At 32.1% G+C, this 27,218-nt stretch overlaps 1 protein-coding gene across 1 annotated transcript; it reads right to left on the bottom strand.

Annotated features, from left to right (window-relative positions):
- Positions 1 to 526: 526 nt before the first annotated feature.
- Positions 527 to 27,218, bottom strand: LOC107452434 (organic cation transporter protein-like). Its single transcript, XM_016068910.4, has 10 exons — positions 26,636 to 27,218; positions 21,374 to 21,477; positions 16,723 to 16,874; positions 13,546 to 13,714; positions 11,698 to 11,827; positions 7,879 to 7,985; positions 6,432 to 6,646; positions 5,830 to 6,011; positions 5,206 to 5,366; positions 527 to 1,029 (listed from the first exon to the last, which is right to left on the bottom strand). The coding sequence occupies exons 1-10, from the start codon at positions 26,999 to 27,001 to the stop codon at positions 906 to 908; spliced, it is 1,710 nt and encodes a 569-aa protein (XP_015924396.3). The 5' UTR covers positions 27,002 to 27,218; the 3' UTR covers positions 527 to 905.

Below are 27,218 nucleotides of genomic sequence, written 5' to 3' on the forward strand. Positions count from 1 at the left end.
GGTTGCTTTTTAGCTGGTATACATCACAAACTTCATTCACTTGTGAATAAAACCAAATACATTGAGCAATTTGGTAACTGTCTTTCAAAAATAATAAAATAAATTAACAAAAATATTAGGTATTACAAACAAAAATGATAATGAAGATTTTTTTTTCTGAGAAATAAATAGATCTTTTTCACATAAAAACATAAACACTTCCTTAAATAACTCCACCAATAAAAAAATATCATTTAAAAAAATTTTTATTCTTCTAAAACCGCAATCTTTAAACTTAAAATATGTTTAACAACTTACGTAATTATGAAAGATATAACAGCAGAAGATAAAGCTAAACAAGTGAGTTATATATATATATATATATACATATATATATATATATATATATATATATACATATATATATATATATATATATATATATATATATATATATATATATATATATATATATATATATATATATACAGTTATATATATTTATAGTTATATACAGTTATATATATCAGGGTTCCCGCGGTCCTTGAAAAATTTAAAAAGTGGTAGTAAATTTAGGGTGGAGCTACAATATATTTTTTTGTTTTAATATGCTTTTTCATCGTAAAGTGCTGAGATTTTCGTGAATATATATATTTTTTAGAAAACATCTTTTAGTGGTGGCTACACAGAAATAAAAATGTCAAAATTTCTTTTATTTTTATTACCACTTTTTAAAATTCTCAAGGACCGTGGGAACCCTGTATATATACAGTTTTGAAAGATGTGTTTTTTCCTTAGTTTACAGAGACTACAATGTTTTTGTGAATTTTAAGTTTATTCTGAAATGTTAAATGAATGTTTATGAACAGATTCAGAAAATACTTTTTGATCAAAGCATCCCAAGATCATGTAAATGTAATTCTTGCTCAATTCATTGTACTGTCATAACTGATGATAAAAACATTGTTTGAAGCTGTCGAAGCAGTTTCTCCGGATTGAGGATTAGATGAAGTTTTTTCGTTAAGTTCATATTCTTCTCTCATGTTTAAACTGAAAGAGAGGAAAAAAAGATTATTTCAAGCCTTTTCATTAGAATGGAAAAACTTATATGTATATTGTGAAATTAATTTCGACAATAATATAAACATACTTAAAGACACTTTTAGATAGTTATTTCAATGAGGAATAGGTGGAAAATTGATTTAAAATTGTAGGAGCAGGACTCAAAAAAACTCAGAAATTTTACCTGTCCCCGAGGACGGCTAGTCCAACAATATACCCATCCTCCTTTGAAACTAACCAGTAGCTTCTAAGTAAATAAAAATATAATTTTCTCTTATTTATTACTAACATTTATATAAATTGCTCAATGAATTAGTAGTTACTAGGATTACATTATACAGTAGAAGAAATACTAGGTTACTAATAGTAAAACCTAGTATTTCTTTTATGAAATAGTTTAAATGACAAAGGTCAAGTTAACTGGAATGTCAATTTATACGAGGGTACTGCGTTTTCTAAATGAATCAAATAGGACGTTTGCCAGTTTCATACTCAAGCCAATGATTAACAGAGGTTTCTGCACAGAAATCTGAAAGAGGTTTTCCATTTAGGTAGATGTTCATAATTGCGTTTAACGCTTCTTGCTTAAGACTAGTACGTAATGTGTTTTTTTGTAAGTTAATTGCTGAAAAACCTCTTTCAACCACTGCAATACTCCCAGACAGAGAAAACATAGATTCCACCATGATCACTATGTTGCTCTATTTCTAGATTAGAGGGTCATTTTAGAAGTGAGGCGCTTAACTCTTGAAAGATAACAAAAATTGAAAATGTGTCACGAACATTAACGGGAAAATGGCCATCCGCGCGGACGTTGGATTCGAGAAATTTGTTGACCGCGGGGAATTTTTGACCGCCGAGAACGGGCGGTTTTTTGAGCTCTGTGTAGGAGGAATTTTTTTAATGTATATACTTCTAAATTTCAGACAAACTATCATATATTTTTCTTGTCTACTGAGCAACATACAGTTTTCATCCTCCCAAAATCGTTTTAAGTTATATTTATGAAGAACCATGAAAAAAGTCTATTTTAGAGTTCAACTAAATGCGATGGGGCGATCACGTCCAAGGGGCTACCGAGATTGCTCTCATATTAATCTATTTACTACATTATAAATATAAACACACATCTCATTGTGGTGTATTGGTTAATACAGACAGTATGTTTAACTTGAACTAAAGGAGCAGAAAGTAAAAATACAACGAGCCACGGTTTTAAATTTTGACTTGAAACTTCTGAAAGAGAAGCAAGGCTGAAGTTAAGACGGAAAAGTTAAAAAACTGGCAACCCAATTCTAGTTAAGAAAAAAGAAGTTGAAAGAAAAGAAGATTTTGAAAGGGCACAAGTACGATTCAAAACGAGGATTTGGATGCCAACTTGCTCCGGACAGCAAATAAATATTTTAGCGTGGTAGTTTATCAATTTTGATTCTTGGTTTAACAAATTCAACTTAATGGATTTTTATCCACCACTATTTCTAAATAATTCGTCGGCTTATATAATTTCCCACTTTTTAATACATTTGTCATGCTATTTCTTTTAAAAAAGCAAGCAGAAATAGTGAAATATTTGCAAAATTTACTTTGTAGTTATCTTCCGTTTTTTTTAAAAAATTATTTTGGTGTGTCCGGAGCAGTTGGCATCTCTGTATGTACTGATTTTTTTTTAATTATTTCGGCGTGTGCGGAGCAGTTGGCATCTCTGTAATTAATTCCTCATAATACTTAAATATATAATCTCAAGAGACCGAAGTGGTAAGATATAACCTGATTGAAAACTGGCTTACGACACTGTTAACGACAAACCTTGTTAACGACCTTTAGTTCTTCCCTACCTCTCCCCAACGCACGTGAATGCATTTACTTTCTATTACTAGTTCTAGTAGAATGCATTACTAGTTCTGTTTCTCACCTTTATTTTTTTCATTTTTTGTAGGCAACTTTACGTTTTTACTTCAAACAAGTGGGCTGCGCCCCCTGCTCGCTAACGCTCGCCAACCCCCAAAAATTGCTACGCAATTTTATATGGTTTGCTTCGCTCGCTACTAACTTAGGTACATTGTAAATGCACAAAATTCTAAGAATTCAAAACAATCATTCAAATCCATATAAAAACTTTTTTTAAAAAAATAATTACATCTTTTTAGTAAATTCTAAGTCATTAAAATAAATTTGAGTTCAAATAAATGACATGTAATTCGTTAAACCTATTAGAAATGTGCTATAGTATAATTCGTAATATAAATCAAAAATCGTCAAATAAATTCGTAATATATAAATTCGTGAAAAAAAGCGCTTTCGACAAAATAGAGATATATCGACAAAGATTACTCACTTCTGCCTAGCTTAATAGTATGAGATTGCCGCAGCTGATGTTCTCTGGTTATTTCAGTTTCCGTTTTTAAAAGTGCTATATGTTGAGCCACCTCAGCTAGATATGGCATATGACATTTTTAGCGGCAATCATTGGTCGATTCGCCGTGTAAGAGAAATAGTAACGTAAACAAAACAATGCAAACGTTGCCACCGGCGGAAAAGAAATACAGCCAAAATTTGGGAGCCACGTAAGAGAATTATATATATTAGATTATATTTTTTTCTTTACACTCAAGTCTTGAAAATGGAAGCTTATTTTTAATGCACTTGTAACACATTTGTATATTTTTGAAGCAAACGAAATTTTCAATGAGGTAACATCATTACGTTTGTTGGAAACCAAAATTGAGAAACCTACAACTGGTTTTTTTATAAAGTGGAAAAAGAATTTAGTGAAGCAGCTCCAGTTGGAAAAAAAATTGGAAAATGATGAGCTAAGAGAGAAAGTCAAAAATCCAGTCACGATTATCAGCAATTGGGCCTTTTAAGTTGGTACAAAAACACTTTGAAGTAGCAATTCCAGAAGATAAGTTGGAAATTGGGCTGAAGAAAGTAGAAACTAAAGAATACAAAGTCATTCACTGTTTTATGCATTCTTAGAAATTTCAGGGTGTCTCTGCTAGTTCTTCTACCGTTGCTGTCTAGTCCTGACTTCTTTTGACATTTTGTGAATGTCTGGAAAATGTTATAAATATGTAACATTCTATATTTGTATGTGCATAGATTTTTTCATTCTGTCTTGTTTAGAAATGTTTTGGTCTGCCTGGTATTTGCTATACATCTGTGATTGAATGGTGCTGCTCCCTTGTGGCTTTAGACTTTTTGCTCAGTTAAACTTTTTCTCCTTTACTTGCCTTTTTGTCCTACTCGTTCTTGACTCAGGTGCCTAGTGCCTGAAGTATCTGCATTACTCGGGCCTAATGCATGTTGTTGTTGTTGCTTATCCTCACTGTCTGACGGAGTCAGACGAGATCCACGAGCTCATTGACTGAAAGGAAGTCGAAGACTAGGAGAGGATTGCCAAAGAGATCCTCCTTAGAGAGTCCCATGCAATCCAAGAGGTGCTCAGGAGAAGCCTGATGAATTTGGCACTTGGTGCAGGTTACGAAGGTTTTCCTGCCCTCTTTGAAAGTGAGGCACTTGATGTGACCGCTAGCAAGCCTTCATAGAACAGTCCGGGTACGTCTGTCTCACGGGAGGTCAAGGGTCGAACCCGGTTTTGATCCCTTGCAGCAATTGTGGGTTGGGAGTGTTTTCCGCTCCTCTGAGATTTTTGACTTTTTCAGAGAGTTTAACTCCAAAAAGTAAGTGTGGACGAGGGAGTTGTTGTAATCCTGCAACCCTCCTTAGAGAGAATATCGGTCATTTCATTACCGTGGGAAGGTAGGCATTGCAAATGAATATCACTATTAAGTGAAATGAGCTTTAATTTAAGCAGGATAGCCTAATGCCTAAAGTATCTGCATTTCTCGGTATCTTTCGTTGTTGCGTGTCTATGCCTTCGTGTATGTGGAACAAGGTTAAAAACTTGTTAAAATGTATTTATAAATCTAAGAGCTTAAATGAGAGCCAATGTTTTGCTACAACTTTTACAAAGTTTTCGTCAAACTCTGCTGATGCAGACCACTACTTTAACAGGGATGCCACTGATTTTTTGTTAATGTCTGATAATTAAAAAAATTATAACAAATATTTGTTTATGTTAGTATCAGTTTTAGTTAGTATTGAAACTTAATACTGTATAATTTATAAAATCTATTCTATTGGACAAAAGCTAAGTATTCTTACCCTCGTCGAAAACAGTTGGTGTGTAAGACATAATTCTCAATATCATGAACTGTTTGTGGCAAATTTTTGTTCAAAGTCTCAGGTAGAAAACCAACACAAAAACAGGAAATTCCAGATATCATAGAAAAGATCAAATAAGGTGTAAAGTGGCCATATTTATCCTAGAAAAAAATTAGATAAATAAAATAGAATAAAAAAATTGTATTACCTTACAACGAAAATGTTATAAAGCTAATGTAAACAAGTAGTTAGAAATAAGAGTATCCGTATTTTTCAATCATTCCTTACCAATTTAATTCAAATTTGTGTTTTTAAAGTTAAAAAAATTATGTTAAATTAGGGGTGTCAACTCGAAAGTTCGAGCTCTTCACAATATTTATAGTGACAGAGATAAATAAACGAACAATTTATTCGTTCTGCATCCTTTTCGAATTTGTTGTGATAGAGAAAATCTTACGATATTAAATTTCTAGGATATTAAATAGGGAATTAAAATACTAATAGATTCGTCCGCAAATGAACTTTGCTTTGTGTGACACGTCCTACCAGCACAAGCGGTTAAAAACAAGGTTGGGGTTAAATAAAAGTTTTGGCAACCCTAGAAGAATAAAGAACAATACATACCAGTCTCACAATGAATGGTGCCAAAAGAGATGAACCAATCCCAACTGTACTCGTGAGTCCCATACCAATCCCACGATGTGAAGTGGGAAAAAGTTCTGGAGTATGCTGGTATTGGGCCATGAAAACTGCGCTTGAACCAGCTTTTGCAATTAAGGTGGACAAGATATTGAATTGAGTAGATTCTACAATAAAATTCGGCAAATTTTATTCTTTATCATAACTTATATATCCTTGTGATAGAAAAGAAACATTTTAAAAATATATAAAAATGAATATTCTAATAAATGAAATATAATAGAATGAAATATAATACTATAGAATGTTCCCCTAAAAAACAACTTCTCTATGCAACAACCTTTCTATTGACCTCAAAGACACTTCAAGTGTGAATAAACAATTTCATTCAACTTTAAGAGTTGATTTCTTATGATTTCTTTAGAAGTCAAATTCTAATAAACCTCGAATCAATCTTAACATCTCAAAACAACTTCAAAAATACAATAAATTTGTGTAAGGGTAAATGATTAGAGCATTCATCTCGCAGTCAAATTGATGAAAAGGAGAGTTTTCCAATGAGAAATCGATTGTAAATATCTACTTACCAGAAGAAGAAAATACTGGTCCAAGGCAGGACACGGCACAAACTATAAATCCTATTTGTATGCTTTTTTTCCTACCAACATTTCCTAAAAGCCACCAAATAGTAAAATGGGCTGGAATTTCAACAAGTGAAAGAAAGAAGAAATTAAGAAATTCATTTCCACTCAAATTGTCAACGTTGTCTTGCAATCCGTAGTAGCTAATTGAACTACCAATCCTGCAACATTAATGAAACTCAGTAAGATAATTTTATTAAAATCTAATTGAACTATCAATTCTGCAATATTATAAAATCAGTTCATTATTTTTGTCGAAAGCTAATTTAACTATTATTCCTGCAGTAATAATAAAACTTAGCTAATTAATTTTAATAAAAGGCTAATTGAACTGCAAATCCTGTAATACTAAGTTAAAAACTAATAAAAATAAGTAAGTGTTATTAAACACTAATAAAAATCCTAGTGTTTTAATATTACTGGGTCGCGAAGGTGGAATGTTTGCAGTATTTTGGTTGACAGAGATATAGTTCGTTCACCAGGAGTTGAGACTTGGCTCCTCCTCCTCGGACGCAGAGTTCATTTCAGCGCGGGAGTTAGAAGAGAAACATCTCCGTTGTTGAAATTGAGACAACCCTTAATTTGCGCCAACACAAAAAGTGAATTCTTTTTCAGTCACTTACTTTGCTTTATCATCTGCTATTATATTATATCATCTGCTAATTAAATATAGTTTAAATTTAAAAACTGCTGTTCTCCCAGCGAAATGTCTCATAAAGGACGAACTATTCACTTAAAAGAAAGAAATATCATAAAAAATGGCTCAAAATATCATCAAATTTATGAAATATTTATTGTTAAAAAAATGCAGATGAAGTTTGCGAAATAAATATTTTTGCCAAACGATCGCCAAATAGCAACATTGTTCAGGATTGCTCACAACCTTCTCCCAAAAATAGCGAAATAGTATCGTCGCATACCACGTGATGAAGGCGGAGCTAAGTGCCAACTCCTGGTGAACGAGCTATACCAAGTGTTTCGGACATGCCGAAATAATTAAAAAAAAAAACGGTAAATAACTAAAAAGTAAATTTTGCAAATATTTGACTTTTTTTTGCTTGCTCTTTAAAGAGCATAGCATAACATAAGTATTATAGAGTGGTGAATTATATAAACCTACGAATTAATTAGAAATAGCGGTGGTTTAAAATCTACTAAATTGAATTTATTAAACCAAGAATCACAATTGATAAACTACCACTTTAAAATATATAATTGTTAGTCAGAGCAAGTTGGCATATCTGAGTTGAGCATTGAAGTAAGCAGGCAGAGGGGCTGCAAACAATAATAAACATGGAGTACGGGAATTGATTTAACATTTAGAGAAATCCAAAAAAAAACTACTGTTAGAAATATACAAATTCTTTATCATTTTAAATAAAAAAATTCTTACCACACAACAACACAGAGAAAAAATCTAGACCGCAAATTTGGATAGATTAAGAAATCCATAGGAGAAATTTTTTCTAAATTCTTCTCTTTCATCTGCTTTCCTAAAAACTACAACAAAAAAAAAAAGCTGAGAAGAATTTAACAGAACATCAGGTATAATGTAAAAAGTTTTAAATATTGAAAGAATAAAATACAGGGTTCCCGCGGTCCTTGAAAAAATTAAAAAAAGGTAGCAAATTTAGGGTTTGCTTCAATATATTTCTTTAATATACCTTCTTATCGTTAAGTGCTGGAATTTCATGCCTGCCAACTTTTACGCATTTGGCGTAAAATTTAATTTCTTTATTTAAAGTGGTAGTAAAATGTATGCATTCTATATATTCCTTATATTTATAAACTTAATTTATAATCTTCTTGACCACCACTTTTTTTAAAAAAATTAAGCATATATAATAATATGTAATACTATTGTGGTAATCCATTTTCAGATATGACTGTAAGTTTCTTACAGAGGCTACATTGCCACCACTCTAACCACTTCACAACCCATGCCAATAGACACAACTACTATCATAAAGACCAGATGAAGAAGTGAGATGCCCGCTCCGCGGGCAGGTACTTCGCTCCAATTCCTATCAAGTCAAGTTGTGGTAATCCGCATAAGCTTATTCGAAATACAGCGTTTGTTTTGTCTAAAATTGTAATTTAAATGCCATTTTACTACCACTAGGGAAAATCATCCTCGAAAGGATTAAAAGTTGGCAGGTATGGAATTTTCATGCACATATATTTTTTTCAGAAAAGAATTTTTACTGGTGGGTACACTGAAATTAAAGTATCAAAATTTGTTTTATTTTTATAACCGCTTTTTAAAATTCTCAAGGACCGTGGGAACGCTGAAATGGTATTAAGCGTTTTATCTCAATCAAATATGCTTAGTTTAGAAGGAAAAAAAATAATCTTTGTACCTAACATCTTTTCGAATTAACACGTTCACACCGGGGTGACCCACCGGTGGGTCACGCTTGATTGTCTCATCTTGGCAGCGCACCAGAGTAAAAACTGGTAACAATAAATTTCATTTTTTAGTTTTTTCCGGGCATAATAAAAATCCATACCAATTTTTTTTAACGGATGCAATTTTCATATTGAATTGCTTCTTCGCCGTGATAAATTTCCTTACATTGAATTGTTATTGTTGAGAATAGATTAACTCCTCCCGACTATTATCTAATAGTGAAATAGTTCTTCTACCAGTATTTTCTCTTTTCCCGTACCAGTATTTTCACTTTTCCCGGCGTGAACGTGTTAAAAGACTATCACTCAAAATTATTTACCCACTGTCCGATACAAGTTGGTAGTAGATTTAATACAAAAGCATTGCATTTCGACTTGAGGTTCAAGTATATCAAATTACTATGGTTAACAGAACTTTCTTGTTTCTGAAAGTAAAATCCAATTTTTTTCCTTCTCTTTTGTAAAAAAAAGACTGTTTTTATAAAAAGAAGCTAGAGCAAAGGTGTTATGTGCCATAGACGCATGTCCAATTTAAGAAGTTTTTTCTCAGTGTCCAATTTGTTGCGCATTACGGAAACAATTTTTTTTAGCGATTTCAAAAATAAAGTTTTAGTGTATGATTTCTACTTTACAAACTTGATTTATGTTTTAATGTACATTTCTTAGCTTTGTAAATCTAATTCAAAGTTATTTTACACACCACTGCATGTAAATGATTCAAAAAATCATATAAAACTTCGCTATGTTTATAGCTCCCTCGTGACGAGAAAATTATCAATAACACAAAAATCTGAGAGCTTTTTGTTATTAATTTTCTCCCAGTGAAAAAACTGTTTTGCAAAAAACATAGTAGTTGGCACCCCTGTAATAATTTACATTGAAGTTAACTGAGAAAGCAATCTATCTTATATAAAACTCTAATACGTACGTACGTATGTATGTATCAATAAAACCGATGATATTTCTTTTCTCGCGCTGGCAACAGTTTTCATTTTTAATTGATTGGATTCGGCGCACAAGAGCACGTAATGAGCAACCAGATAACAATAACCAGAGTGAGCATTATCAGGTTGTTCAATTCAGATTCATGCACTAAAAACATGACAATATTTAATTTAAACTTAATTAGGAATTAATTAATTAATTGAAGTGAGAATGCTTTAAAAGGCCGCTGTTCAACTGGGAGCTACCTAAACGTCTAAAAAACGTTTAAGTGTTTGTATTGAATGCATTGAATTTTTTTATATTTCGCGTTTATTTATGCATTGAATTTTCACGCTTTAAAATGCAGAATATTAGTGAAGCAATATTTGATAATTTATTTTGCAAATATGTTTCTTATTTAGCTAATGTTTTGATTTTTTCACCATGTACAATCTAAATAGCTAATATACTTTTTAAAAGCCAATAAGAACATTGGTAGAATTCTTCTACATAAGTACAATACTATGTCTTTGATGATAAAATACTATGTCTTTGATGATAATATATTATGTCTTTGTGCTAGAACATTGTGTTCATTGGCGAGCGAGCGCAGCGAGCCATGGTTCACGGCGTGAACCACATAGGATTGCGTAGCAATTCTCAGGGGTTGGCGAGCGTTAGCGAGCAGGGGGCGGATCCTCCTAGTATTATATAAAACGCTAATACGTACGTATGTATCAATGAAACCGATGATATTTATTTTCTCGCGTTGGCAACAGTTTTCATTTTTAATTGATGGGCTTCGGCGCGCAAGACCACGTAGTGAGCATCATATGGCTAATCTATATTACATAAAACGCTAATACGTTTTAATTGATAGGCTTCGGCGCGCAAGAGCACGTAGTGAGCATCATATGTCTGATCGGGTGAATTCTCACCGAATTATCAAAAAAATTCTCACAAAACTATCTTCATCGAAGCTTTACATCCGGCGTTCAGTACTATTTCATATTGTTTTACAACACATGGTTTTAGCCCTCCGGTGTGAAAGATTTTAAAACAAAACTTACAACAGTTACTTCTCTCAACAACTGAAATTTAGAATAGTGTTATTAAGAAAAATATGTGAACTGTTTGCAATTTCAAATTAATATTGAAATGCACAGGTTTAGAATTTTCAACAGTGAAAAGTTTTCGGAACTTCAGTGTTCAAAAAAGTATACAAAAGCTAGACGTTAAGAACATATCCAATGAGCGAGCAAAGCGAGCATCGGATTGCGAAGCAATCCGAAATGAACTGCGAAAGCAGTTCCGGGGGTTGGCGAGAGCCAGCGAGCAGGGGGCGAAGTCTCATAGTTCTTTTTATTCCTTTAAGATCCTAATTATTTTCAAAACTAATTTGAATAAATAAAAAAGTAACATTCTATTTTTTTATTAACGTTTCTGTATATTGTAGTGAGATATAAAAAGTTAAAAAACAACGTTTTTTGTTTCCACAATACTGTGTTTTTACTTCATGTTGACTTTTTGTGTCATTTTCAGATATAGCATAGATGGTGCTGACTAAAAACAGGCTAAACTTGACATATCATTGAAGTTTAGCTTATATTTACTATAGCAAACTCCCATATAATATGACAGCGTTATTTCATGTAATGACAGAAATTTGACATGGCAGTCAAATTTAGTCTATTTTTATTGTTGCAAACTCCATAATAGTAGATTATTTGCAAGAAAACGTTATTAAATGTTTGACTACACCGAGACTGGACCACAACGCAGTAACGGAGAAAAAAAATCAACTATTCTATATCTGCCTGAAATCTACAGATTCATTTCATGATTACTGGGATAAGTTATAATAACTCATGAAGCATACCTGGACGTTTTCCAAAATTTGTTCGAATGAAATTTTTTTATGATTCCATCTACTTATTTGTGCAATGATTTTCGCTGCATCCTCATACCTCTCTTGCAAAATCAACCAGCTTGGAGACTCAGGGAGAATGCTTCAACAGAAAATGTAAAAATGATACAATTTTTTATGAAATGAAGTTTTAGTAGTAGTAATTACTATATTTGTGTGAATAGGCTATTACAAAGTTTCGTACTTGATTTGAAACAAAATTAAATAAGAATCACTTTTGAAAATAAATACTAATTTTTCATCTCTAACGTGCTTTGCATAATTTTCTATTCCGCAACTAGAAAAGCCTTGTAGAGTGAGAAAGAAAAATGAAAAATAAAATAGTAGTATTACTGAATAATGTCTTATCTTGTAGAAATACTAAAGATTTCACAAAGTAGAAGAGAAGTGAAATCTATAAAATTATTAATTTTTATTCTGAATTTGACAACATTTTTAACACTAGGCTATATTTGCATTCTCTCATCTCAACACTAAGTACAATTAACATGTTTTTTTTTAATATATTGAAGAATCATCAAAACCACCTGAAAAATAATAGGAAACTGTAGAAGAAAATACGATTCACGACTTACACTCCTTTGGCTAGATATTAACAAAAAGGCGAATTTACAATTTTATCGATGTGGTATAAACATACCTGCCAACTTTTAATTCTTCAGAGGAAGATTTTCCCCAGCGGCAGTAAAATGAAATTTGAATTACAATTTTAGGCAAAAACATAACATTCACTGTATTTTGAAAAAGCTTATGCTGATTTCATAAACAGTATCACTTATTATTATATATGCTTAATTATTATAACAATAGTGGTGGTCAAAAAGATTATAAATTAAGTTTATAAATGCAAGGAATATGTAAAAAGCATACATTTTATTACCACATTAAAGATAGAAATAAAATTTTACGCCAAATGCGTGAAAGTTGGCAGGTATGGGTATAAATACAGGGTTCCCACGGTCCTTGAGAATTTTAAAAAGTGGTAATAAAAATAAAAGAAATTTTGACATTTTTATTTCTGTGTAGCCACCACTAAAAGTTTTTTTCTAAAAAATATATATATGCACGAAAATTTCAGCACTTTACGATAAAAAAGTATATTAAAATAAATAAGTATATTGTAGCTCCACCCTAAATTTGCTACCACTTCTTAAATTTTTCAAGGACCGCGGGAACCCTGAAATAAGAATTTATTGATTGCATTTTACAGCAACAGTTTCTCTTCTAGACTCAATTGTATGGACAACACGAGAAAAACTCTCCCAGAGAGTTGTACCATTAAATCCTACATCAAGAAGCCTCCACACGATCTTTTATAAGTAGTCCGCGCAAACTGTTGAAAAAGTGAACCAGTTGTGTGCATGAACCCAAAACCTTTTAAAGTAATTGAGCGAAATTTATGTTATATATTTGAGAATTGAATCTGTAGTGGTTGACAAGTGAATAAGACAAATCAATAATATTCTTAAATAAAATAAATTTTTAGTCATATATTTGCAACCACTTTCTTATTTTAACTATATTCTGTATTAAATGACTCCTTCGGTAAGTGGATATCCTTCATAGTGGTCTGATCGGACTACCTATAAAAAACCGTGTGGAAGCTTTCAGTCATAGGAGGTGTTGGTTGCAAAAGCAATTTATTGTAGCTTGTTTCTGAGGGAAGCATTCAAAAAACGAAGTAGTTTTACTGCCATTTTTTTTATATTTTCCTTGTAACGGTTCTCGCGGGAGTTTTTCTCGTGATTGTAAATCGGTATCTAAACAGAAAACGAAAAAAATGACATATTTAGAACTTACAACCAATACAGAACGAAGGAAGCTGCTATAGTTGCTATTACGACTGTTAGTTTGATCCAACTCCTGGTGAGATAGGCAGCTAAGGGTAACAGGCACAAACCTAGAGTCCAGCAATTTACTGCTATTCCATTTATCCTAGTTTTTAAATCTGACCTCACTAATTCCAAAGCTTCGCAATAGAAAAAGTACAAATAATATATTATTTGTATAATTATCATTAAAAAAATATTAGCAATTTTATTAATTCATAAATAATTGGTTTAAATTCTTAAGGTTGCAAATTGAATAACAAGTTGATCATACATATACTGCCTAGAAGTGACGAAGTCAAGTGTGAAATATTGTGAATAACAGTAATTCTAGGCCACTTTCAGATGTGGAAATTTTAATCATGTTTGACCCATGTTAGTAGCGGAGTTAAACACCAGTTATCAACCAGTAATATTTCACCGAGTAAAACTTAACTCTGTGAATATTTTTGTTTATGTTTTTCTATATTTTATTTAATTTTTTATTATCCGTGTTAAACAGCCAACTGAGTTTACGAATATCAATGTTCATCTCCCTAATCTTGTACTTTTTAAACTAGACCCAGAAGACAGGGGAACTCCTGGATCACGTCTTGGGACAATGCTAGCCATCGCGGAAACTTTTTGATGTAACTAGCTCGCATTTGTGTCACATGGAGAGGAAAACTACAAAAATATCTCATGGTTAGCTCAAGGGTAACGGGATTTTAACCCGTGATCCATTTAGCATTGAGAATATTGTAAGTTAGCAATAAAGACATTTTACGTCAGAATTTGCATCAACCAACCATTGCTAGGATTCGAAACTGGGTCACTTCATTGGGAGGCAAACGCTCTAGCCTCTGACAGCTCTATCTAATTTTTTAATATTTGAAAACTTACTACAATGCTCAGAGCCTGACTAAGGCAAGGGCATACGGGGCAGTTGCCCCGGGCCACCACATCAGAGGGGAACCCCAAATCGAATAAAGGGCATATTTTACGTTTCCTTCTTTAATGAACTATTTTTTAAACAATATATCAATACAGTGTAAATCCGTCAATTTTATGTTTACTGCTTTATTAATCTATCATATGTACCCAATCCATATTTCGTAAATCCATGGCTTTCTGGTGGGAATTCAGCTAAATTTTAAATTTTCGTAATTACGGTGGATAAATTTGGTCAATCAAAAGCCTTTTTTTTAAAATATCGAAAAATGTGATATGTTTACAAAAATACAGGCTTCTGATTGCCTTAATTGAGCCATCGTAATTGCGAAACTTCAGCTGAATTCCTCACTAATGTCAGCAAGGATATGAATTTTTCGCAGCTATATGACAAAGTTAACAATCAGAAAACTTCATTCAGCTTGTTGGGCATAAAAATATCAGAAAATTAATAAAATGGACAGAACGCATACCAGGGTTGCCAGACTCTGAAAATAAAAAATACTACGACTTCATCCGAAAAAATATTACAAAATACTACATGTCTTAAGCGCTATCTACAGGACTTATTTGAAAGCTTATGCAGACGAAAACTGAGACAGACGACTATTATTATTATAATTAACATTATTTATATCGTCTGGCTAAAGTTTTTTAGAATTATATTTAAATTTATTTTAGTTGAGGATAAAATAATATTATAATTGAAAAACAATTATCCTTTAACAATTATCTTAAAACAATTATTATCCTTTTGTGCAATTATACTTCAGATATACGTGTAGTAATTAATATTTTTATCAGCAACTTTGTCTTTTGAAGAATAAACAAAGAGTTGTGTGTATCATAATAATGTCTCTTGTGTATCATAAACGATTTATTTCAAAGTTGTATAAAATTGAACCTAAATGAAAATATAAAATCTCATATTTTGTCTCACATCCTACATAGAAAAGAAAAGTAAAATATACTTAATCAACGTGCATAAGAAACAATTTATATTATAGTCTACTAGCATAAACGAACTTTTATTTTTCACAATCATCACTAGATACAGTGACTAATAGAAAATAAACTGTTGGATTATTTCAGAAATTGTTTTTTACTTCAAAACTAGAGTGGCACTTTTCTTTGTTTTAGGAAATAAAATAAATAAATAAAATTAAAAAAAACTGAAAGTACCACATTTTAAAAAAATACTACGAAAAATACCATACCCCTTTTTTTGGTGAAAAAATACTAGTGTAGTATTAAAAATACTACGTCTGGCAACCCTGACGCATACCTGCCAGCTCTTCCGGATGACTTCATTTTCATATTTAAAGTGGTAGTAAATATATACTATTTTTTCTTTTATAAATTTATTTTTAGATGATTTTGATCACCACTATTCTTACAAAAATTAAACACATATATCAATATGCGTTACTATCATGGCTGTCAATTTAAGTTTTCTCAAATACAACGTATTTGTTTGCTTAAAATTGAAGTTTTAATTCCAGGTTAATACCACTGGGAAAAATTATAATGGAAAGGATTAAAAGTTGGCAGGTATGAGAACGGTATTTCGCCTCACCATTTATAGCTATTTTAGGTTCTAGACAATTTTCTTGTTATATATCTATAATTAGGCATGGGTGAAAGCCCTTATATAGCAAGACGGAAAAGAGAAAAACCTGGTACGTAAAACATTTTATTCCAGCATTTTTTTCGAAAAAAATGAAATATCTGTAACTATCAAGATTTCTTTTATAGTTCTGGCATATATATAAAACTGCTTCTTTTCCAAGATAAAGAAGATATTGCTGAAAAATTTAAAAAAATAATAAGTAAACTCCTCCCCAAAACTAGCTATAATAACTGAAATGGTTTTACTACCAGCCTTTCCTCTTTTCCGTCTCGCTTTCACCCCTGTGCTAATGATGTGCAAAAACGCTGCATACTGCTGAATCCAAAATTTAAACATTAAAAAGAAAGAAAAGTTGCCGATAGGTACATAAATACATATTTCCCTATAAAACACTCCTTCTCATGGGTTAAATTTGTTTTGTGATCAATAATAAATTCCTACTCATTTTGCGCCTTTTTAATTTTAGTACATGCATTACAATTTAAAACAAAAAAGATTAAACACATAATCATCATGCTAAATTTGGCTGATAATTATGCACTCTCCACACATTTGATATTTCTCTTCAAACTGGACATTAAATCTTACCTATAATATATCCAAGGCTGTAAATGTACACTGTACTTCCTATGACGACTCGTAAAATTAAGAATAATGTGAAGTTGGTGCAGACAGCTGATCCTGTTTCTGCTAAAGCTAATAGAAGAGCTAGACCAATAAAAGTTGGCTTTCTGCCACACCTAAATACATAAGCAATTCAATATAATATTATTCACGTAATTTATAATTTTATTAAAAGCAATGCTTTTATTACACAATTTTTGGAATGCATTTTAATTCAAGCGTTAATTACTAATTCAAGCAATAAATTAATTGCAGTAAGTAAATATTCAAGCCTTTATGTATAATTTTAAAAGATTTATTACGAAGCAATTTCAAGTCACATTTTCTAATAATATTAAAAAAAACAATATTCCTGTTGATTTGGTTTATATACTTACGGGGGTTGAACAAAATTATGGCAAACACTATTATACTAACTCTATGTAAACAATATTTCTTTTAAACAGCAAATGCCTTAAAAAATTTTACATGGCGAAAATGTTCGCGCAATTTAAGAGATCTTGCTAAAAGCCTTTAGAAACGTCATTTTTACACAAGCAAAGTTTCAGACGGACCAAAATGAAAAGAGATGATTTTTCTAGCTTTAATACAAACAATTTTGAATTCATTTTATAGAATTACAATATTAATCTTGGAATGCATTGAGGCCTTCTATTTTTTTAAGAGGTATTGGTTATCGTCGAGTTAGTATGCATTGCAATAAAAAAAATTCTCAGGAAAACTTGAGCTCAGTACAAATCGTCAGTGTAATTTATTTTATCTCATTTTTTTTTCGGAAAAAAAATTATAGTGCATGAATTGGTAGTTTACGAAGTTTTTTTGGCTCTTTATTTTGCCATTTTTCCTATAGTAATATTATGATAAAATAAATTTGGGATTGAGCATGATTCATAAAAACAAATTCATTTAGCTTATTACCTAAAATTAGTTTAAAACCTTTATTTGTCAGAATGTAGATGGAATAATTAAAATTTTACCTACTGTCAAGAATTAGTCACAAACTTGTGATCTTATGAATAATCGAATTTACAAACTCTGTGGTTATAATTACAAATTAACTCGAGGAGAAATTATCAAATGAGCGGACGCATAACGTACAAGAGAAAATAACAGTGTTCACCTCCCTTCCTGACCCTACGCTAACTATCACTAGAATCGATGGCTCAGGGGATAGAGCGTTCACCTTCCAATGAGGCGAACCGGGTTCGAATCCCAGTCGATACGAATTCCGCATCCGACTTGCGCCGAACACAGTGCTGACGTGAAATATCCTCAGTGGTAGACAGATAATGAATTAGAGTCCCCTTGCCGTCAGGCTAACAGTGGGAGGTTTTCGTTGTCTTCCTCTCCATGTGGGTTAGTTCAACGCCTCCTATAACTGAAAGCCTCCACACGGTTTTTTTATAGGTAGTCCAATCAGACCACTGTGAAGGATATCCACTCATACTCATACTCATATGTGTTGGTTATCTTAGCATCAGCCCAGCTAGGGGCTCCAACTAATTCATCAGAGTGGAAATAAATAATAAATCGCCGAAGCGCAACTGAAAGGTGAAAGTTGGGGTTCAGTATCTTTTACTGAGAGAAAATTAAAATGAAGTAGTGAGATTGAACAAACAAGTTTGAGAGAGAGAAGAGGTTTTGTGGCAGACTGCCTCGCCTCCCTTCTCAGGTGCACAGTAGCCACATAGCCCCAGGGAAAAGGAGAAATACATAATAAATGCACAAAATTATTTACAAGTATTTACAGCTATTTACAAAATTTACGGGACAAAACTCCGTCGGATAGGAAAAAGGCTGTTGCCGGGCTATATTTTATGTTGTCTTTGATGAGCTCAAAATCAAAATTTTTAAAGTAATTGCACGTATGACAAGGATATCCACTTTCCGAACGAGTCATTTAATACAAAATTTAGTTAAAATAAGAAAGTGGTAGCAAATATATGACTAAAAATTTATTTTATTTATGAATATTATTGGTTTGCCTTATTCACTTATCAACCACTACAGATTCAATTCTCAAATATACATGATAAATATCTCTCAATTACTTTTATAAAAGGTTTTGGGTTCATGCGCACAACTGGTTCACTTTTGAAGCAGTCTGCGCGGACTACTTATAAAAGACCGTGTGGAGACTTTTTGATATGGGAGGTGATGGTTAGTTCCATCAAATTGTCCTCCACGAAGGCGAATTTCTCCCAATACTCGATCCAGGAGTTCCCTTGTCTTCTGGATTGGGTTCAAAATTACAAGGCTACGAAGTTGAACATTAGTAGTCGTAAACCCATAGAATTGGGTCGGCTGTTCAACGACGGTTATAAAATATTTACAACCAGTTACATGGCTACTAATTTTTAACACTCTATGGGAAATGTTTTTCGAGTGGTAGCTAACTTTATACTAAAATGCATTATTCTTTGTTTTGTAAATTTGAATTAAAAGTTATTTTTCACTCCACTATACGTAAATGGTTCAAAATTTAATCTTAAACTCATTATGGTCGATCTCTCTCGATTTGAGTCTTTAAATATGCTGGCAAAATTACCAAGTATTCGGAAAGCTCTAGATTTTAATTGTTCATCACTCTATAAAACATTCTGGAAAAACTGTATTAGTTGGAAGCACTACATCTGTAAGTAATAACTTAATTAAAAATAATATTGCTTAACAAATACCAATTGCTAAACTAATTTTACATAACTAGTGGTTGCCAAATTTTTGACCTAAGTTGTAGTTGGCTGGGCATATAAAGCTGAAAATGGTTATATTTTATGTCTAGTTTTATTCACTCATACTTAAAAATAAAATAAAAAATTTGATTTTTTATTTATAGGAAAAAAAACCTGGCATAAGGAGGTGGTTAAAATGATATTTCTAATCAATTTCATAGTTCTTTGGATTTAATAAAGATTATTAAAATAACCTAATTAAATTTTATAGTTTTTACCTTTTAATCATAATTCCATTTAATAAAAAAAGATGATGTAAGATATGAAGCAAGATGAAGTAAGATATACAAAAAAATTAAAAAAAAAAAAAAAAAAAAAAAACATAATATTTATGACAAATTTTTTAAGCGTCATTTTTATTACTATTTCGTAAATATTGACATTATTGTGATCAAAAATGTTTATGGCGAACAAATATTTGCTAGGAAAAGTTATTAACTTATCCAAGGTTCTTTGGAGGCATGGCATCTAAAGCTATAATATGTAATTTATGTCACTAATAAGTGTCAAGCTGAAACTTAATTTAAAAATCGTTTTAGATTCCTGTTGTTGAAGAATTCATATACAACGTCATTTGCATAGGATAGAAATAGGCGACTATTAATTAATCTAATAGTTTCTGAAAGTATTATATGAATTATAAAACCATTAAATATGATGAAGATTTTAAACTAATCACAAGGTTGAGTATGATGTGTCGACGTCATGCATATGCGTCGAACAAGATTGGCTGACCCGCAAGGGATATCACTTACAAGCATTAAATTTCCTTCGGCTGACGTAATAAACATTGTACAAAAAAATAGCTAATACCCTGAAACTTAGATTTAAAGAATGGATTTTTACGTACTATGACTCAGTTAGTTCGAGAACCTACCTTTACACATGCTAATCAGTTGGAACATCCGATTTAAAGTATTTGATTCTATCTCCATATTTAATATAATAAGGAAAATAAGAATATTTATTTTCAGAAAATGGGTTATAAGTTCCAAGTCTAAAGAAATTGCACTAATTTAATTCAAATTATGTGTCACGTACAAGAAATTTACAAAATGAAACGTGAGATTTAGTCTTATAGATGAAACTTCATTGTTTTTTTTTTAAATCAAAAAAGTTTAAAAAAGAAAATATTAACTAAAAATGTTTGCAAAAATGAAAACTAAATTATGTCCCCGATCAAATTATTTTTACCCATAAATGCTCAGCCACACGAAGTGCTCTCTGTATATAAAACACCTATATAATAAAGATATAATAGATATTCGTTTATACCAAATAGAAAATTCTTACGTTTATTACTTGTTTGGTAAAAATGTGATGTGACTACAGATTTAAAGAAAATTAAATATTTATATTGCTAATTCGAGATACAGAACGAGCTTGTTTCAGCAAAATAAATCCTAATAATGAAACGCAGCTGTTAATTAAGTTTTTTCTGTTCATGTAAAGAGGAAATGCAATTTTATAAGTTTGTTAACACGTTGAATGCCACGCTAATTTTATATGGCTTGCTCGTCTGGTCACACGGTAAATAACTACAAACTAAATTTTCAAATATAGTCAAATTTTGCTAGTTTATAAAAGGTTTAGCATGACATATCTGAAGCCACCGGTGGTTGACGCTGCCTAAATGTAATTTCAGTGTCAGCCAACGGTGGTAGACGCGGCCTAAATTTAATTTCAGTGTCAGCCAACGGTGGTTGACGCTGCCTAAATGTAATTTCAGCGTCAGCCACGGTGGCTGACGCAGCCTAAATGGAAAGTCCAGCGTCAGCCACCGATGGCTGGCGTGGCGCTGAACGTGTTAATAGTTTTGTTAAGCGCAATTGGGTTACTAAGACAGATAAATCTACATTAGTTCTGAAAATATTTTCACATACCTGTCAGAGAGAAAACCATAAAATGGTGTACCAATAATGACTCCCACGAACACAAAACTTACTACCATGCTCTTGTAATAGTCATTCTCGCAAACTAAATTCCACTGAAATTAAATATAATAATATCATTATAATTTTATACAAATGAACATTGCTACTACGTATCTATTAAGAAGACCAGCCAGTATTTACTGTTTCTCAGGAGGCATTTCTTTTTAAAATTGCTTTTGCAATCTAGTCATCCGTAACTTGAATGGATATGCATAATTGATTTACTTGAATTTAGTGGCAGTCAAAATCAAATTAAATTAAATTAAATCAATCTAAGAATGAAAAGAAATTTATAAGATTTATTACCACTTCAAACATAAAAATGAATTGCTACGGTCAATCAGCAGATGTTAGCAGTTATTATTCATCAAAGATAACTTAAAATATAGCCCGGCAACACCTTCTTCCTATCCGATGGAGTTTTGCCCAGTAAATTTTATAAATAGTTGTAAATATTTGTATATATTTTTGCGCATTTATTATCATGTATTCCTATTTCTCTGAGGCTATGTGGCTACTGTACACCTGAGAAGGTCGGGGGTAATACCTCCAGGGGAGGCCACAAAACCTCTTCTCTCTCTTAAATTTATTTGTTTAATCTCGCTACTTAATTTTAATTTTCTCTCGGTAAATGTTACTGAAATGCATCGGCGATTTATTATTTATTCCCACTCAGGTGAATTAGTTAGAGCCGCTCGCGGGGCTGATGCTAAGATAACCACCACATATGAGTATGAGTGAGCAGTTATTATATTAATTTAAAAAAAAAAATTGTAAATACAGACATATTAAAAAGATAACCCTTCACGTTTAGTCGGGTCACGACAAAAGACCGGCCATCACGTGACTTGCAATGTATTATCGTAAAATCATACCAGTGAAGATTTTTCAATGTGAATGATGGAAGCGTTTCCTCGCTATAAAATCCAATTTGGCCCATCAATTCTTTCAGCAAACGACAGTATATGAGTTTCTGGCATTTTCTAGGGATCGGTAACCGTCGTGCCAAAGAATATAGAAAGAAGATGTCCAGCTCTCCGAATACGTAACTAAGGCGGGGAACTGCTCAGTTCGATTCCGTACGCTTTACAAGAAAAGCAACTTACAGGGTGAGCAACAGCATACTCAGATTTAGCAGAGCATCAGATGAACTAAGTTCGCATGCTATGCGCATCAGAAGCAATGTAACATTCAAAATAAGAAGTCAAAAGGAACGTCTTCTGTGAACTTTACATGCATGGTTGGTTACGCTGCTTCCGTCAGCAGCCATTTTATTCTTTCTTGATTTCTATGTCAAAATATGTTAGCAGAGTTAAATGTCCAGGTAAATCTGAAAAATTAGAAGCCAGATATGAAGCAACTCTTTTCGAACTAACCCAAATAGAGACATTGCTTAACTCATAATGATTTGGCAAAAGCTATTTCAACTGACAAGGAGTTAAAACCAATTTTAGACTCTAAAAAAAGGGTTGTGATTTTATGGGGAAGAAAGATAATATTGAGAAATACGCTGTAGGAGGAGATTGTATACTTCATGGTTCAAGGGTTTGTGTTCCAAGGAAATTTCTAAGACAAATTTTACAACTTTATGCAGGACACTTGGTAGTGATTAAAATGAAATTCATTGTGTGTACTGGAACAATATTGATAATATTGGCGCGAAATTGTGCTGATTGCGTGAAAAATTAACTAAATCGAAATCGATTTAAAGTGCATTACTGGGAGTATCCCTCGTCTCCTTGGACCGAATGCGCATAAATTTTACCGGACCGTTTTTCGAACATTATTTTCGCATAATAGTTGATGCTTTTTCTAAGTGACTTAAAGCTTATCCCTCAGGCAATCGAACTAAGACGACCGGCATTTCAGAGTGGTTACATCAGGTTTTTTTTAAACCTTCTGAAAGACACTTGAGTGCAAAAGGGTTAAGAAACACAGTATTAAATCAAAATTTTAGGGATTAAACGTGAGCATAAAAATATTTAAAAGTTGTGACCAATGAAAAGCTAAATAACTGAAAATAAATTAAAACATACAAGATTTTCATCAAACAGGATAACTTGCTTTACTTTAAGGGGAAACTTTTCTAGTGGAAACAAAAAATTAGGTTTTGATATCGAATTCTTGCCAAGTCATGCAACAGAGTGGCAGTGATTAATAATACTGGGGTACAATTTTTTATTGCATTTATATAATCTTTCAAATCTATTTAGTTCCGAATCTGTTAAGTTAGCTTTGTTCCGAAAGCTATAGATATTTTTCAAAATGGTATTTTTAGTTCTTTCTTTTTCGTCTGAGTGTACAAGTTTATAAAGAACGTATAGGTTAATATGTATACACAGGTCTACCAACTACTACGTGGTCGACAATTTAAAACTAAAGCTTTCAGAACTTTAGGTAATACTGCCCACATTTTGAAATCTTCACTACGAGAGAGCTAGTACAAATGGGGTGTCATGTAATCTTTCGAATTATCTACATGTAGTGGTGTAGAAAATAACTTTAAATCAAATTTGCAAAATAAAAACAATACATTAAAAGAAAAACTTAGCTAACACATATAAAAAAAAATTCCTAAAAAGCGTAGAAAGATGGCAGCCCTGTACATGCATATACACTTGTAAGCTCCTCTGAAAATAACACTTAAGTTAAAAAGCATATGACTTTCAGGAATTGCTTTATGAACTGGAACGCATTATCTTCTTCTTCCTACCACTCCCTACGTAGCTGAGAAGTGTAGACACTTAGCATTCACTCGAGTGAGATTTAAAAAAATTCTGGTTCACAATATATTATTAAATCGTATAAAACTATATCTACAGAAAACAGATAGCAGATTTGAAATCAGTGATGTCAAAATATCAAAGAACTTGAATCGGTGGGAAGATATCTACCACTCCGTACACAGCTGAGAAGTGGAGTTTCTTAGTATTCTCTCTGGTGAATTTTAAAAGATGTCGGTTAGAAATATATGGTTGAGTTGCATTAAAATTGAACCTTGTAAGGAGAAACCGATTGCAGATTTGAAATTGGCGACTCGAGTATATCTAACAGGGTTTCCACGGTCTGGAAAATGTTTTAAAGTGGTAGCAAAAGTCAGATATATTTAGATGTTTGAAGCTATTAATAAATATTTAATTTAAAGAAAATATTTTTGGGTTCAAAAAATAAATCGGGAATATTTTCGTGATTCACAAATGAAAAATAAATTTAAGCATTTTTCAGTAGTCTTTAAAAATCTTAGTTACCACACATTTATTTTTTTCCAAGTCGTCAGGATTCATTCAAAATTTTCTCGAAACCGAAATAAAAACAATCAAAATTCGGATCCCAGTGTTATTTAATTCTTGCAATATTTGCGAATTGAAAATAAAAACTTGTTGCAAATCGGTGTTATTAGCAAGCATCGTTAACACTAGGTTTACCGGACGCGTCATTTTGACGCATTTCGAATTTTATAAGGAAAATTCCAAAACCCGTTTGCATTTTTATTTTATCTCTTGTAATGACTTTTATCGATTGATCGAGGTATTGAAGTCTATTTTCTTCAAAAGCGTTGTAATATTAAAATTCTCATTGTGGTATACCTATCTCTACGGATATGAGTCAATTTGGTGCGATCAGAATTTAGGCAAAATTTTTAGTAAACATGCAAACGTCACATCAATAACAAATAGGAATATACCGACAATACTTTGATTCGTTATCGTTATCTCAAATGAAACAAGCGATAAACAACTTTTGCCGATAAACAATAATAGAAAGAACAAACGCAGAATGTCAATTGATGTCAGATTATAAAGGTTTCAGTTGCTTAGTTCGAGTATTGAAAAATAAAATACTGGAATATTTCATAAATATATATCTCTCATACTTTCATTTTTTTTTCTTATTGTATATAATTACATTGCTTTCTAAGCGCAGAGATGCAAACAGCTCCGGACACGCCAATATAATTTTTTTAAAAAACGGTAAATAACTACTAAGTATATTTTGCAAATATAAAGTGGTAAATTGCATGAGCCTACGAAGTATTTAGAAATAGTGGTGAATGAAAATTTACTAAATTAAATTTATTGAACCAAGAATCACAATTGATAAACTACCACTTCAAAATATATATTTTCTGTCCGGAGCAAACTGGCATTTCTGTAAGTGCTGTTATATGTATTCGTTCATGCGTCAAATTGACGCGTGTTCGTCGAGATAGGTATATAAGAAACGTCCGTATACTAGGGCTGGGCAATGTCAGAATTTCGATATTGTGGTATATTGTGAGCTTCATATCACGATATTATGATATACCGCGGTAATTAAATTGTTATGTATATTATAAATGCTAAGACTATTTTGCAATTAAAAATTAATGTGTTTAAAGAGCATCATTTAAAAAAAATGGGGTACTTATCCTATATTAGCTCGCAGCATAATTATCCCATGGAATCAACTAATTATAAAGCATCATTATTTTTAAACAGAAAAATTTTATTAATATAAACATCAATTACTAATATAAACATCAACACAATTATAAACATCAAAACAGTTATAAACATCAACACAATTATAAACATCAACAATTATAAATATCAACACAATTATAAACATCACAAGGAGATCCGACAATCTCGGATATTTTTAAAATCAGAAGCACGCTATTCTCAAAATGAAACCAAAATCAGTAACTAAGTATACCATGGAGGGTTGATATAACGCGCGGGTGTTTGAAATCCGATATCGCCAATACCACGGATATGACGCATGCGCTTTAAAGTCAAATGATACCACAATATATTGTAGGAGAAATTTCTAGCTGCCGAGAGGAGGTACCGTAAATATTACGCGCAAGCCTTTGAGTTCTTCACCCCTAAATCAATCACGTGCCATACCAATACCTCCTAGATACCATACCATACCGCCACTTCCTCGCCGCCGGTCGGCCGAAGATATTGGCTAGCGGTGAGTACCGAGAGGTGCAGGCATACCGAAGTTCAATAACTCGGTATTGCCGAAGAATATACTTCCGAATATCATTACCGCGGTATCAAAGAAATACCGGTAAATGACGGTATTACGGTATATTGCCCAGGCCTACCGTATACCTAGTGTTAAAAAGCAGACTTTCCATGGTATGCAAGCGGAGAAAAAGCTACTTCCTGACACATTGAAAGAAAGAAAAAGGGAGAGATGAAAAACACATTTTATACTTACTTCCGTAACAGCTGTTTGATCAAAATCTTTGGTATCATAATACCAACCTTTGTCACATTTCTTCGAAGAAGAATTTGGATCTACTGTGTAGTTCTCCGTATAAAGTAAGCTGCTAAAATTCACGTCATATCTAGAACAATACGGATCACTTGGGGGTCTCATGAGGTACTTTTTCTGTTCTATAGTCAAGTTAGATGAAGATACTTCAGGCACATAGCACCAATGCTCTGGTGTGTGAGATATGAAAATAGCACTGAGGTTGATCCATGGTACGAAAGTTGATGTTGGTACTAGAAAACCGATTAGCAAGATCTTTTGAAAAATTCCAAAATCGCCAGCATGTTTCAATATATCTTCAAATTCCATGTTTTAAAGCAACCTTTTAAATTTATATTCATTCATAAGGATGTTGTATTATAAATGTATAGAATAAGAGAGTTATAACATTTTTGACATCTTACTACACTAAACGAAGCTTAAAATAAAAATGATTAAATTGTGTGATTCATAACTTTTTCAACAGAGAAGAAAGCTTTTAAATATACCAGCATAATAAAATTATCAGAAATTATTAGAAATGTCG

This window comes from Parasteatoda tepidariorum, chromosome 5, assembly GCF_982258835.1.
Source record: "Parasteatoda tepidariorum strain Cologne lab strain chromosome 5, Ptep-v5.0, whole genome shotgun sequence".
In the NCBI taxonomy this organism is placed as follows: Eukaryota; Metazoa; Arthropoda; class Arachnida; order Araneae; family Theridiidae; genus Parasteatoda; species Parasteatoda tepidariorum.